This window comes from Carassius auratus, chromosome 35 (assembly GCF_003368295.1).
Source record: "Carassius auratus strain Wakin chromosome 35, ASM336829v1, whole genome shotgun sequence".
Classification (NCBI taxonomy): domain Eukaryota; kingdom Metazoa; phylum Chordata; class Actinopteri; order Cypriniformes; family Cyprinidae; genus Carassius; species Carassius auratus.
This window is the reverse complement of record NC_039277.1, coordinates 12,612,892-12,626,402: the sequence shown is the minus strand read 5'-3', so window position 1 is coordinate 12,626,402 and position 13,511 is coordinate 12,612,892. Positions and strand designations below refer to the sequence as shown.

General features: G+C 36.2%; 1 protein-coding gene across 2 annotated transcripts in view; it reads left to right on the top strand.

The window, feature by feature from the left end:
- LOC113054447 (serine/threonine-protein kinase DCLK1-like) overlaps nucleotides 1–13,511 on the top strand; it is a 50,390-nt gene that overhangs the window by 16,777 nt on the left and 20,102 nt on the right. Inside the window, exons 5-6 of one of the 2 annotated variants that reach the window (XM_026220021.1) lie at nucleotides 732–839; nucleotides 9,964–10,058. In XM_026220021.1, the coding sequence (XP_026075806.1) occupies nucleotides 732–839; nucleotides 9,964–10,058 (203 nt within the window). Of the gene's footprint in view, nucleotides 1–731; nucleotides 840–8,379; nucleotides 8,676–9,963; nucleotides 10,059–13,511 lie in introns of those variants that run through there. The other variant, XM_026220022.1, reaches the window with a different exon arrangement.

Here is a 13,511-nt window from a genome sequence, read left to right as displayed (position 1 = left end):
ACATTAGCAACTGATAATGTAGGAAACCGCCGATAAATGTGCATAATCAATTGCATGAATGTACAAAAAATCAATCGCAACTTGTTCAAAAGAATGAGAAACTGGTTATATGATGTGTATAAATGACTAGATGATGTGGAGGTTGTACAAGTAGTTTTGAGAATTTCATTTCTGATTTGAGAAATGCACCAGAGTGACTGAGAAAAACTGTAATCTCCCATATTTAATCGCAGGACCATTTACTCATCCTCATGTCACTCCAGACCTTCCGTCCTTCCTTCTCCTTCCTTCCTGGGGATAGTTTGCCCAAAAATGTAAACTCTGCATGATTTCTAATGAATCCTGAGAGGTTCTGTCCCTCTATTGAATGTTCAGGTAACCACAATTTAATAGATCCAAAAGGCCAATCAATTCTGAATCAGTTTAATCCAAACCTTGTGAACAGATGAGATCACTTTATAAGATTTCATTTATACTTTTATTCACATAAAAATACATTCAAATAGAGCATTGCATATCCTAAACATGGAAGTTCATGTGACATGATTTAATTTGAGTGTCCGTGTTTATCATGCTTTGTGCTATGTGTGTCCATCTTTGCTAAGATGAAACAAAATTCTAAAACAATCTGAAATGCATTGATTTTTCCACTGCCAAATAGAAGAAATGTAATCTGTTACGCAGACTTTTAGACCTTACTATCTATCTAATGTGATTTTGCTGTGTGACAGAGTGCCGAGTGATGAAATCAACATCCTATGGGAAGATGGGGTCTTTAAACAGAAGCTCTCCTAGAAGTATCACCCTTTCCAGACACAGCAAGTCTCCTTCTGGATCAGGTAACATTCAGATGTGCTTGTTTATGCATGTTTATGCAACAGCAAATGCTTTCTCTGAGTAGTTTCCTGCGTACACGTGAACCCCCTTCTCAAGCATTTGCTCTCGATTGAACGTTTGTTAAAAAAAAGTAATAAACATCTCACATCAGATAATAAACAAACTAATGGGAAGTCATGAGTGAGTGACAGCCCTCCGAGTAATATAGCACCGTTCGGTGCCTGTGCACCCTTGGAGCGGAGTGTGTTTGCTTGCTTCTAGGTGCAGTTGTGTTCAGATATAGCTGTCTGATTCACTAGGGCACATCCTGATGGAGACGAGTCAAAGATGAGAGATATGAGATATTGAGGCATGGGTGAGGGAGGTAGATGGGGTGATGAGAGAGAGAGAGAGAGAGAGAGAGAGAGAGATAGAGATGGAGGGGGTAGTGTGACTCAGTCTTGCAGATCCACATCAACTGTTGTGCAATGAATACTGTTGTGTGTGATCTGAATGCGGTCTCCTTTAGTGCCAGTTTTATTGTTAATACTATGATGCATTAGATATATGCCATTATTACCATGTTCATATTTCATACATGGTACTCCATATGCAAAAACGAACGGCATAAGCATTATGGTAGTGTGTGGATTAAATCCAGAGTTCAAATTGTTCTATCCGGTTGTCATGGAGACGCCGGCTAAGGGAACTGTGCCTTGGAGACAATAGATTTGCCCATATATGGGCGTCCCTTCCTGTTTGGCAAGCTTGGCGGAAGCAGGCTCAGAGAGTGCGGCTCATCACTTCTAGTCAGCCGGCTGGTTCTCAGCAGACACTTGCAGACGTGAACCATAAAAGCGAGAAAACGCATTTCCTTTGAGTGCCAGTCATTTATTTTCACCATTCAGCCCTTTAATCCTATAAGAAACCCTAGGGTGAGGGAGAATATGTCAGGTTGACTCATGTTTGCAAAGATTTCATTGCCCGGTCTGGTTTTGGGATTAATTCACTGCAGTGTGCAAAGATTGATGATGGTTTTGAAAGAAGGTTTCAAGAAACTAAAAAGCTAGAGACATTATACTTTTTATTTTGATTTTTTATTATTTGAATCCTACTTATAACTATTGTCTAACTAAGTGTTATATAATGTGCCGGTGTTAGTTAAAGATCTTAATTCTATAAAGCCTACTCTATCATATTTAATATGGACATTACTAAATCATCTAAATGATCAATATGAATAACAAACTTTGCTGAAAAACATGCCCTCTGATTGATAGTTCATACTTTTTATCAAGAAAAAAAAACTTTGAGTATGATTCAAAAAATGTCCACCTTTAGGTTGTGGTACAAGTAAATGTATTTAAATGGAATTAAGTAAATGTAATCTTACATTTTGGACTTTAAGTAATATTTCAAGCCGGACATTTACTGGAAAAGCAACTGATGTTTACTTGATTATTCAAACATCAATTTTAGATTTTTTTTTTTCAAGTGAGTACCAAATATGATGCATCATTTGTTCTCTCATTCATCAGTATATTGCATTGCATTATATGTTTTGCCCCCACAATAAAAACTATAGAGCTTTGATCTTCAAACTATGCATTTAAATATCATTTTACAAAGACATATTATTATGAGATATAGAGTGACAACTGATTAGTATGCATTTTATGTCAGTAGCCTGTTTTACTGTTATAAAGATCTCATTGATTTACCTTACAAGCAATTTCATCTTACTTTTTGGCTAGCTTAATATAAGCAACTGCACCAAATTTCATGTTTACTATCAAAAAGAGGCGTGTTTACCTTAAAATTTTTTTTATTTCACTTTGTTACTTTATATGTCAGGCTTCAGGATTCAAGGGGATATATTATCCCCCAAAATTACTCTTTATTTACACTGTTGTCATTCCAAACATTCTTTCTTTCTTCTATGGAACACAAAAGAAGGTATTTTGAAGCATTTTAAAATATTTATTTTCAAAGTCAGTGGGCTACAGTGTTGTTTTGTTCACTGTAATAAATACCTTCTTTTATGTTCCACAGAAGAAATGACATCATACAGGTTTGGAATGATATGAAGGTGAGAAAATGATGACAGAATATTCATTTTAGGTATTTCTCTGTTTTTTTTTTTATTTATTTATTATTCATTATATTTTTTATTTTATGAAAGTTAATGATCTTAATGTAAATGATCATTAAGCGTGGATGAGAAAATCTTAACTTTTTTATTCTAGGGGTCCCAGGGTGGGTTGAGAGTCTGGTTTTGTGGACCATGTAAAGGTTAAAGAGCCCTGCCTTTCCAAACTTTTAGGTTATTTAATTTAACCTCCACTAGAATCTGAAGCATACAAACAAACGCCTTATATCATCTTTATTTCTTGCTCTCCTACTAGGAGTCCCATACTGGTGTGGGCAGGTGTTTACATAGTGGAGGCGTCCTGTACTTTCATAGTAAGGCACAACCAGCGGACAGATATGATTGCAATTTTGTAGCTGTTGCATGGCATTTTATTTGTTGCTTCTTCTGAGTTGTAGTCAATGGCATTTTATTCACATCTACTGGAAAATCTGACGGTCAGTATACCAAAAAATCCCATCATTTAAAGGATGAAACAGACTGGCTGATAAACAGATATCTGTCTTGTAATCTGTCAGACAGCGTAGGTCAAATGTGAGATATTTCTTGGGATGAATCAGATTAGCGATGTGCAGAAAGGTTACTTTAGAGAGCCGATTGATGAAGCTGCTCGCTGTATGAGTGCTGTTTATATAATACACCCTGTCAGGCTAAGTAAAGCACATTGATATCTGGTTAAAAGTGGCCTGCACACCTTTAAACACAGATGAACGCACTCTACCTGATGAATTTCTACACAAATGGAACTGATGTACTGTTTGTGTACAGTTACAAGAAGCCTTTTGTTTTGTTTTAACACAACAGAAAAACTGAAGCCAATGTCATCCTACGGATTATTCACAGTTTGAGCGGCGCAATCAAGTGTAGAGCTTGACAACACATTTAGAGGAGCTTTAACAAAGGAGACACAGTGAGACAGACATAAACAGCCTCTCTCTGTCATATTCATCAACCGCTGTGTGGGCCGGTTGAGATGCTGCTCATCTGTGCCGTTCACATTACATCTGCATCCTTCTCTGCCTGTCCTATTTAGTGAAGGCATCCTTCCAATGGATTTCTGATCTATAATCTTAGGATGTTTGCCTCACAAATTTCCTTTGAATTTGCACGGATGAGCTTGGCCTCGTAGTCGACCGAATTTTTATCTGAGCAGTTTATCCAGAGAGTAATCTTTAATTAGAGCACCAGAGAGTAATCTCTAATCAGTTTCAAACACCGCTGGCTCACTGTCCTCACGAAATGCAGAGCTGCTCCTGTCACTCAAACTCAGAGACCTTGTTATTATTCTTACTGTGTAATTCTGGCCAGTCGCACAGCTCGTTACTGACAAAGCCACAAACAGCTCATTAGCCTATTAGCATGTGCCCTACTGCAGGAAAACTAGATTTTGTTGATGCATGTTCCTGGTCTTACTGTATTGTGTGTGACTCATTTTTATATTTTTAAACAAAATTGTATTAACCTCTTTCACCTGGTTCCCCTAGTTTGCATCACTGATTGTTATTTTTCAGTTTATTACGGTGAAGCTGATTTGAAACAATCTGTATTGTATAAAGCGCTATGTAAATAAAGATGACCTGACTCTTTTAATAAATATTAGCTAAACACACACACACAAAAAAAGATTTGTAAAAATAGGGTCCAAAGTACTGTGTAATTAGGAAGAAATTATAGTGCATTGATTTTCCATAGGTGTTTTATGGTTAGAGGAAATGTACATAAACTTAACAAATAAAATCCTACTAGTACCTTTTCTATTTCTCTATGGATTTTTTTCAGAGTGGATGCTGTACACTGGTTAACATTTATACTTCTAACATTTTTTTAATCCAAAGTGACTTCTACTGCATTATGCATTCCCTGGGAATTGAGCACCATTACTAGCACCATTCTCTACTGTTTGAGCTACAGGAACATTTCAGGCTGTTGTCAGTAATGATTGTTTCTAGTCACTTTAGTTAGTATTCTAATTAAATGCTGTTCAATGTCAGTGTCAGAGTTTATCGGCTAACACCCACTTTTCCAATCCTGTCAATTCCCTATAGATAAAAAGTCCAACCTCACATTTTCACTTTTTCTATAATGCCAATTAAGAACCTTTACTTTTAAGAGTATATAATATTGTGAACCCTGATTTCAGAAGAAGCATGTAAATTGTAGATTAGAGCCCACAACAGGAATGCTATTTAAAAAGAAAAAGTCTAAACAGTATAGATGTATAATATTTCTACTTTATCTCTTTGCAATAAAATGGTATGAAAAGTCATGTTTATTTGTCAGTGATGGAATTAATTTTTCATAGACCTTATTGCACAGAGACTGATATTACTTTATCCTGGTCCACTCTGCTCTTCTCTGAAACCCTGTCGTGCATATCACATAGATGCACCGTAAATAGAAATTTCATTAAAAATGATATCCTCTGTGAGACAGATGTGCTTGCTTGAATGTACTCTGAGCAGGCTGCTCTGCTCACAGAATGGAGCTCTGAGCACCCCAGAGGACATGCACAACCACAATCTGGATGCTCCATATATTTGAATAATGCAGAAGTGTATTTATATATAGTGTATTGCGTAATCTGTGTAAACATATTTGCCAAGAACTCTTTATGTAATTCATTCCTGTAATTACAACCTTACTTTTTACATTTTCACTATAATTTCTCATTATTTGAACATCTCATAATTGACATTGATTTAAAGGAAAAATTCACCCCAAATTGAAAACATTTGCTAAAAATTCACTCCTCTCAGGCCATCCAAGATATAGATGGGTTTGTTTCTTCATCTGAACAGATAAATGGGTTCTCTGCAGTGAATGGGTGCCATCAGAATGAGAGTCCATACAGCTGATAAAAACATCACTATAATCCACAAGTAAACCAAATGACAAATGGTAATCCATAATAATGCTTCCTCCAGTGAAAAAGCAACATAAGATGTTGGGCTTAAAGATGTTGGACATTTTGTAAAAATATAAACTTTATATATTTAATATTGACTGATTAAGGCCATGTCAAAGATTGAAATTATTGGTTGAAATCAAACTTTGCTGCTTGATGTCTCATAATTAGATTTTGATCTAATTTTGCGCATATTTCACTCCTGATTCATACAAGATTACATTTTCAATGGAGAAAGTAATAGATAGAGGACTCATTTGAAGTAAAAACATCTTAATGCTGGATTTGTTTATTGCAAACACACAGCTTTCTGCTTTGCAATGTTATACTTGATGGCAAAAAAGGGCTTTTTTTTGTAACGTCTATTCATTGATTTTCTTCTCTTGAATTGTCTTTGGGGGATTTTTTTTCTGCACATATTGATAGATGTAATGAATTCATTTTACAAAAACTTGGATCAATTAACAGCCCTAAAAGCATAATCATCTGTTTTGTGACGGATCATAAGTCATTCATATTCACACAGAAGTTATTTCTGCTCAGCTGTAGTGGGAGTGTTAGATCAGGACAGGGGTATATCAGGGGAGGACACTGTGCCTCTTTCACGGTCCCTTTTGTATCATATCCTCGTTCTGAATTATGGACAAAGGGTCAGATGCAAACAGCGGACCAAACTGCACCTGGTGCGAAAAAGAGAGAAGTAAACACTAACAGCAGAGAGAGAGGAGGAGAGATGAGAGAGGTCACATCACTGGATCCATCCTCCCACAGCTCAGCATATTACACAAGAGCAAACTCAGAGTCATTTCTATCTTTTTAGCGTTGAAATTTATATTTGTATTATAAACCATGCTGACCACATATCCCATACATAAAATATGGCCATTTTACCAGTAGTCCCCTGTAGTGCTGTAATATGCTCTATAGCTGCAGTCATTTATGTTTGTGTATTTATGAAGGAAGTGGGGAATGCATTCAACCTCCGCTTTGGTTATGAACGTGATGTTCAATTACTTGCAGTCATGAAAATAGATGTATGTTTGAGGTTTCAAACCTTCTTACGTTCATCACAAAAACAATGTGAAGTGTTCATATGAACGGTTCTTGTCTTGTTTTGTCTGTAGGCGTGTTTTCCCCCCCACGAAGAAATGTAAAAATAAAGAAATAAATAAAAGCATTCTATTAATCGACATTAATAATCATCAAAATATCAAGAGCAATAATCAACAATAATGATTTACCCTTTTAATGAGGTTCCATTTTAGTAATTTATAACCCATTTACATAATGCAGTTTTTTGTGTAAACGTACTGTATGTCAGCAGCATTAAACAGCTGGTGTAAACATCAAAGCCATGTCAGATGCTGCTTATGTTCCACCTTTGTATTTTTTTTTTTATGGTAACGGTCTATAATATTGTCACTGATTGAAGTTGCTGCAAGTATTTAAGACAACAAAAGTAATGATAAAAATTGCTCTTACATCTAATAAATACCCCTCGAAACCAATTACAGGGGGCAAATATTGCTCCTTAATGGAAAAGTTTATTTCTGACCCATGGTTCCCACTCCAGTTTTGAATATTCTGTCCTTGCTTTACATGTTCTGTAGCCTAATCTTTCAAAATGAAGGGTTTAAATTTTGCCATTTCTAAAATGGGACTTTGAGAACCTGTTTAACCCCAAAATAAAACAGTGATGATGAGTCTGTCTGTGAAGCATCACTTACATCAAATTAATGAAACACCACAGATGGTGCTAATGAGTGTACTTCTTCCCCCTAGTCTGACAAACACACACACACACACACACACACACACACACATTAGTTTCACATTTTAGTGAAGGCGTCTCATAGATCAAGTGGTTTTAATATGGAGCTGAAAATTTGGCAGACCTCTTGATATTTAAAAAAAAATGATTTGGACGATTAGAAGTCGTTTTAAGGCATGTTTAACTGAGGAAATGTTCGATTTTAACCGCACAAGTATAGCAAAACCTAAACACACATAATTTCAAAGAAAACTTAGCGAACCACAGAACACCCAAACTGAATACCTCAGCTTTCTTTTTTCACTTCTAGATTTAGATTTAATCATGTTCAGTAAAAATATAAAAAAGAAATTAATAAAATAAAATAATAAGTTCAGTAAAAATAGACTGAACGCTAAAAGAATTGACATCTAAAAAGCTATAACTGGTCTGTCTGTTTCCTGTAAACACCACATCGATCACAAAAGGTTCATGCGGACACATTACTTTTATTAAGAAGCGCTTTTTTATAGGGGTTTTAAAACGGTTAATGTTCACCTGCTTTCAGAAACCAAATAAATTAATGATTAACTAAATAATTAAATAAATGACTGAGAACAAATAATACTTAACCGAATTCGTGAATAAAACACCTGAGATCAAATAACATTAGAGATCACATTTGTCATTTAAAATATCTTTTATCTACACAAAAAGAGAAAGGCCTTAGAAATCACTATCTCATGTTAAAATACGGTAGTGTTTATGTTTGTATCTGGCCGTGGTTCGAGTGCCATTAAAGGTCTGTCGGTGAGAAGATTCGGAGCGTTTCCACCATTACCTCAGCTCCGCGCGCCTCCCACTACCGTACCGCACTGATCGGGCGCGCGTCACAGCTACGCAGGCAGACAGCGAGCCAATGAGCGAGCAGCGGCTCACGTTCTGTACTCCGCTCTGCTCTCTGCTGCTCCATTCATTGGAATCCGCGCTCAGCGAGTGCTGCTGCTTTCTGCCATCTGGAATAGCACTGTGTCTCAAGATGCTGCAATACGAAGGTAGGAGAGGCGGATTCGCTGCTCTTCAGTGGATACATGGGAAGCTGGCTTTTAGTTTTAATTACGGAGTTTAACAGTGAGGACTTTTATTTGATGTGTATTTATAGAAGAGACCGAGGAGCGTTTTAACACATTTTTTATGCTATTTGTCTTAAACTTTTATATGATATTCCCATATTTGTCTGCTACAAATTAAAATAGTTTAGAAATTATCCCTAGTCTGTGTATAATGAATAAACTATGGGTTGCAACACAGTGTACATTAAATTATTGTGGTAATTAAATTAATTTCTCCCATATATATATATATATATATATATATATATATGTGTGTGTGTGTGTGTGTGTGTGTGTGTGTGTGTGTGTGTGTATATATATATATATATATATATATATATATATATATATATTCATAAGCATTTTAACAGTAAGAAACTTGACTGGTGTGCGTGTGTGCACCTTTGTGGGTCTGTAATGTACTAATAGTGTTACAACTTATTAATATTATATTATTTTTTACAGTAGCTTCTGACACAATTAGTTTGGCCCAGTTCATATTTAATATTTAACCATTCTATGCATTTAAAAATTCATTTCAGTCATAAAACACATTGCTTTATTTTTGTTCTATAACTTCACTACAAGCTTTGACCTTTCCATCAATCATACGCTAATAGCTGCTGCTTTTATTCCATTTCAAAAGTGAATTAGAATGGAAATGATGCAGTTAAAAACATAATACTTATTTTTGCTACTCATTTAAATGTTGATGTTCTGTTTAAATAATTTTTTTTTTTTTTTTTGGCGATGGATGTTTCACTTTTTGTGTGTCCTGTTAACATATAAGAGAGTGTAAAACTGGCAAGGGATAATTCCTAATCTGTACTGTATCAGCAAAAAGAGGCAGTCGCCTGTGAATATGAATCACTTCTGAGAGTTCAGATCTTCTCAGTGGTGTTTAGTGCAGTCATACCATGACTGATGGGCCTTGGAAGATGTGAGGTTGTAGAAATGGAGGGATTTGTGCCACTGGGTATGTGGCGCTCTATCCGAAGAGGATTTGTTTAAGGATGGGAGTGTGGGTAGCAGGAGCAGCGGTGTGGGTGATTTCTTCTCTTCTTACTTGCAGACAGGCTTTTGAAAAGCTCACTCTTTGAATATAAGAGCACTGGCAGCCTCCTAGGGACTCTTGAAATATTTGCTGAACTTCATTCACAAACTTTGTACACTTTTGTGTGTGTGTGTGTGTGTATGTGAACTCAGACATTTTTCCACTTTTTATTTGTAGTGAATGGGACCCTAGCCAGTCAACTGTCTACACCCCATTCTGCAAAATCACCCAGTCCATCTCCCACCAGCCCAGGGAGCTTGAAGAAACGCAGGGTAAGACCTTCTCTTCACAATCACCCTAATGCACACACACACACACACACACTCACACACAAACACAGGCCATGTTTTTACACTAGCTCTGCCCACCTGCCCAAACATAATCTTCTACTGTCAACCTGGTGCATTTTATATAATCTAAAATCTAAACCCAATTCTACTGTGTTAAAATGTGTCATTTATGTGTCTACACTATGGTGTTTATCCAGTATATCGTGCAATTTGACTGTCCAGATCCTTTTCTACTCAGGACATTTTTTTTTTTTTGCCCTCTGCCGCTATCTTGGGCTCTATATAATACGCTCCTTCTATGTTCTCAGGAAATGGACAAGGCCATCATTGACAGCACATCTTAACTTCCCCACTTCTTCAAAGTGGCACTAAGATCCACAATCAATCCTTAGTCTGGGCCACTACTTTGGGAAACATTCTGTCTCTCACGTTTCATCGTCAGAGTTAAGCGTGAAAGTCCACTAGCATCAATCATGGAAAATGACTTCTGCTTGTAGTAGAGCAGCAATCTTAAAGTTACACTGAAACTTGGGTCCAAAATTAACATTTGCCATTAATCTGCCAGTGGTGAGCATTTGAGAGAATTAATACCAAAAGTTTCTTTACCTGCTACGAAGCAGTATTTTTCACAATTTGTAAACAAAATTTCAAATTATTTGGCATTTTTCCCAGGTTGTCATTCGCAGCATCATATATAAGGTGATATTTATATATTTCCTCTCAAGTGTCACCACACTGAGTTCTGAAGACTCCTTGATTTTATACAGTTCATATTTGTTTTAAACTGAATCGCTCAAATCACTTACATCAGTGAGGATGACTATATAAGACTATACATATAAATCGTTTACTGTTACATTATACTATACAGTTTCTAATAATATTACCTGCCAATAAGCAAATAATGTTTTATTTACTCACCAAAACCAATTTTTACTCACATATGGTGCTTGGCGAGTGCTAATTTTGGACCCTGATTGAGACAGCATGGAAAAAGAAAAATGACATGATACATGCTGTTGAAGGAGCATGCAACTCACCAGGAAATGTTTATCTATTCACATTTTTTTTTTCTAAAAGACACATTATTACTTGTTTTCAGAGGATGGTTTGTGTATGATTGTGAGGAGATTGTGCGCATTTGACCCAGTCAAACAGTCTAATCCTGAAGTCGATAGACGGTTTAATGCAGTAGAAACTTCTCCTTCCCAGTCCAGAGATTATCTCCTGTTATAATACGAGCCTTAAAACCTAGTGACTCTCTGTCTTAAGAATCAAGAGTCTCTCTGTCTCCCAATCTTTCTGAGTGTTTGTCTATTCCTCTTTCCCAATTCTGCATGACTAAAATGCACTAGATTATTCAATCATTGAGGATATTGCACTCCATTCCAAATGTTCAAAATGTTGAGCTTTTGGGACACATCCGATCCAGCTGCAGTGCAGTTTTACAGCCAGCAAAACCACATGCTAATATTGAGCCAAAATAGATTAATCAGAAAATACCAAACTGGAGTTTTACTGACCTTAAACCAGTTCATAGTGAATCTAATGCTCTCAATGTATTCTTACTGCTTTTTTTATTAGTTAATGCCTTTCTCTTAAAAGTGCACTCTTATTATTGTTAACCCTTAAAAGATTATTAAATTAAATTTATTACAATTATATATGAAACCAAGACAAAAGATATTATTATAATAAAAATTATTTTACATTGTTTGCCTATGGGGGCCACCATGTTAAGATCACTTGAACATTTATTTTTTCTCTCTCTTGGTAACCCCACTGATAGTTTCACTCAAAGAATAAATTAATGGTTGACTGCAAATATGGCAGTTCTTCAATAGCATTGCAACTGGACATTTTTCTTTTATATGACATAATTGACTGCACCTCTGAGGGAAAGTACAGACATGTTCACATTTTTATATTCTTAATTGTTAGTTGTTAAGTTGTCAAGATTATAGATTTTTCTTTTATGCCAAAAATCATTAGGATAATGAGTTAAGATCATGTTCCATGAAGATATTTAGTAAATTTCCTACCATAAATATATCAAAACCTAATTTTTGATTAGTAATATGCATTGCTGAAAACTTCATTTGGACAACTTTAAAGGTGATTTTCTCCGTATTTTTAATTTTTTGCACTCTCAGATTCCAGATTTTCAAATAGTTGTATCTCCGCCAAATACTGTCCTATCCTAACAAATACATACATCAATGGAAAGCTTATTTATTCAACATTCAGATGATGTATATAAATCAGAATTTTGAGAAACTGGTCCTTATGACTGGTTTTGTGGTCCAAGGGTCACAACTGTTGCAGATTGCATTAGAAGTGGCTAAACTTCCTCTTGAGAAAGAGTCTGATTTTAATGATTCTAAATGCGATTCAGTCAACTTGCCGGCTGAGAGACAGAGATGCCGAGCACTTTGTGTTTTCCCTCCACCCACCAGCAAAGACTCTCAGATTCTCATCATACTTTCACTTATCTTGCGCCGCAGCCTGAGCTCTTGAAGTTGGATGATCTCTCTGCAGTTTGATTCTGTCAGATGGCTTTGCTCTCAGCTCATTGCTGTTGCAGAATGAGAATTTGGGACAGGAAAATCTGCCCAAAGCAGAGACACATCTCAGCGTCTTTGCAACCATCTCCTGCATAAGTGGGTCAGGCTTTGAAAACTCCCCAGTGGAGTTCTGTGAATGAAGGAAGGAGAAAAAAAACATTTGCATAAATATGATACAAATGCAAAAGAACCGAATGTTCTCTCCAAATGTTTCCAAAAGAAGCAGGCACTTCTTTATCTGGCTTATGAATTTATATCTCTGGATGTCTCTGAATGTTGTTATTGCGTCTTTCTGGCTTGGTTAGTCAATTAGTTTGCAGTGTGAACTTATACATTGCTAAAGTATGTGATAACAGCAGTACTCTGCTAGCAATACGTTCCAAAGATTGTCTATTATGAACCATCTCTGATAGTTTATACTGCAGTTTTAAATGGCCTTACTCCTTCCAAGTGAATGATTTAAGCACAGATCATTACTAGTGATTTATTATTAATTGGCTTTACTGCTCGAGCCTGGGCTGTGAATTGCATTCAACACATGACCCACTTTCAGAAGCGAGCTACACAAGTCCCTATACTGGGAATATATACGTGTGTTTGTGTGGGGCGCTCTCTGTGTCCTCAGGCATTATCCTCTCCATCTTTTCTCTTTCTTTCCACGAGATTTCTGTTCCTCTGGGGGAAAATATGGAACACAGACACATTTGATGCTATGGCAGCAAATACATTTTTAATCTGTGTCAAAACACATGAAATAAGAGTGTAGGGACTTGTTTCCAAGTCTGCTAATCCTTCTCAATCTGGCTAAACAAGGATGAATCGAGGTAAATGAGGTTACGATTTTATTTGTTTTCATCATAGTTGTGAAATT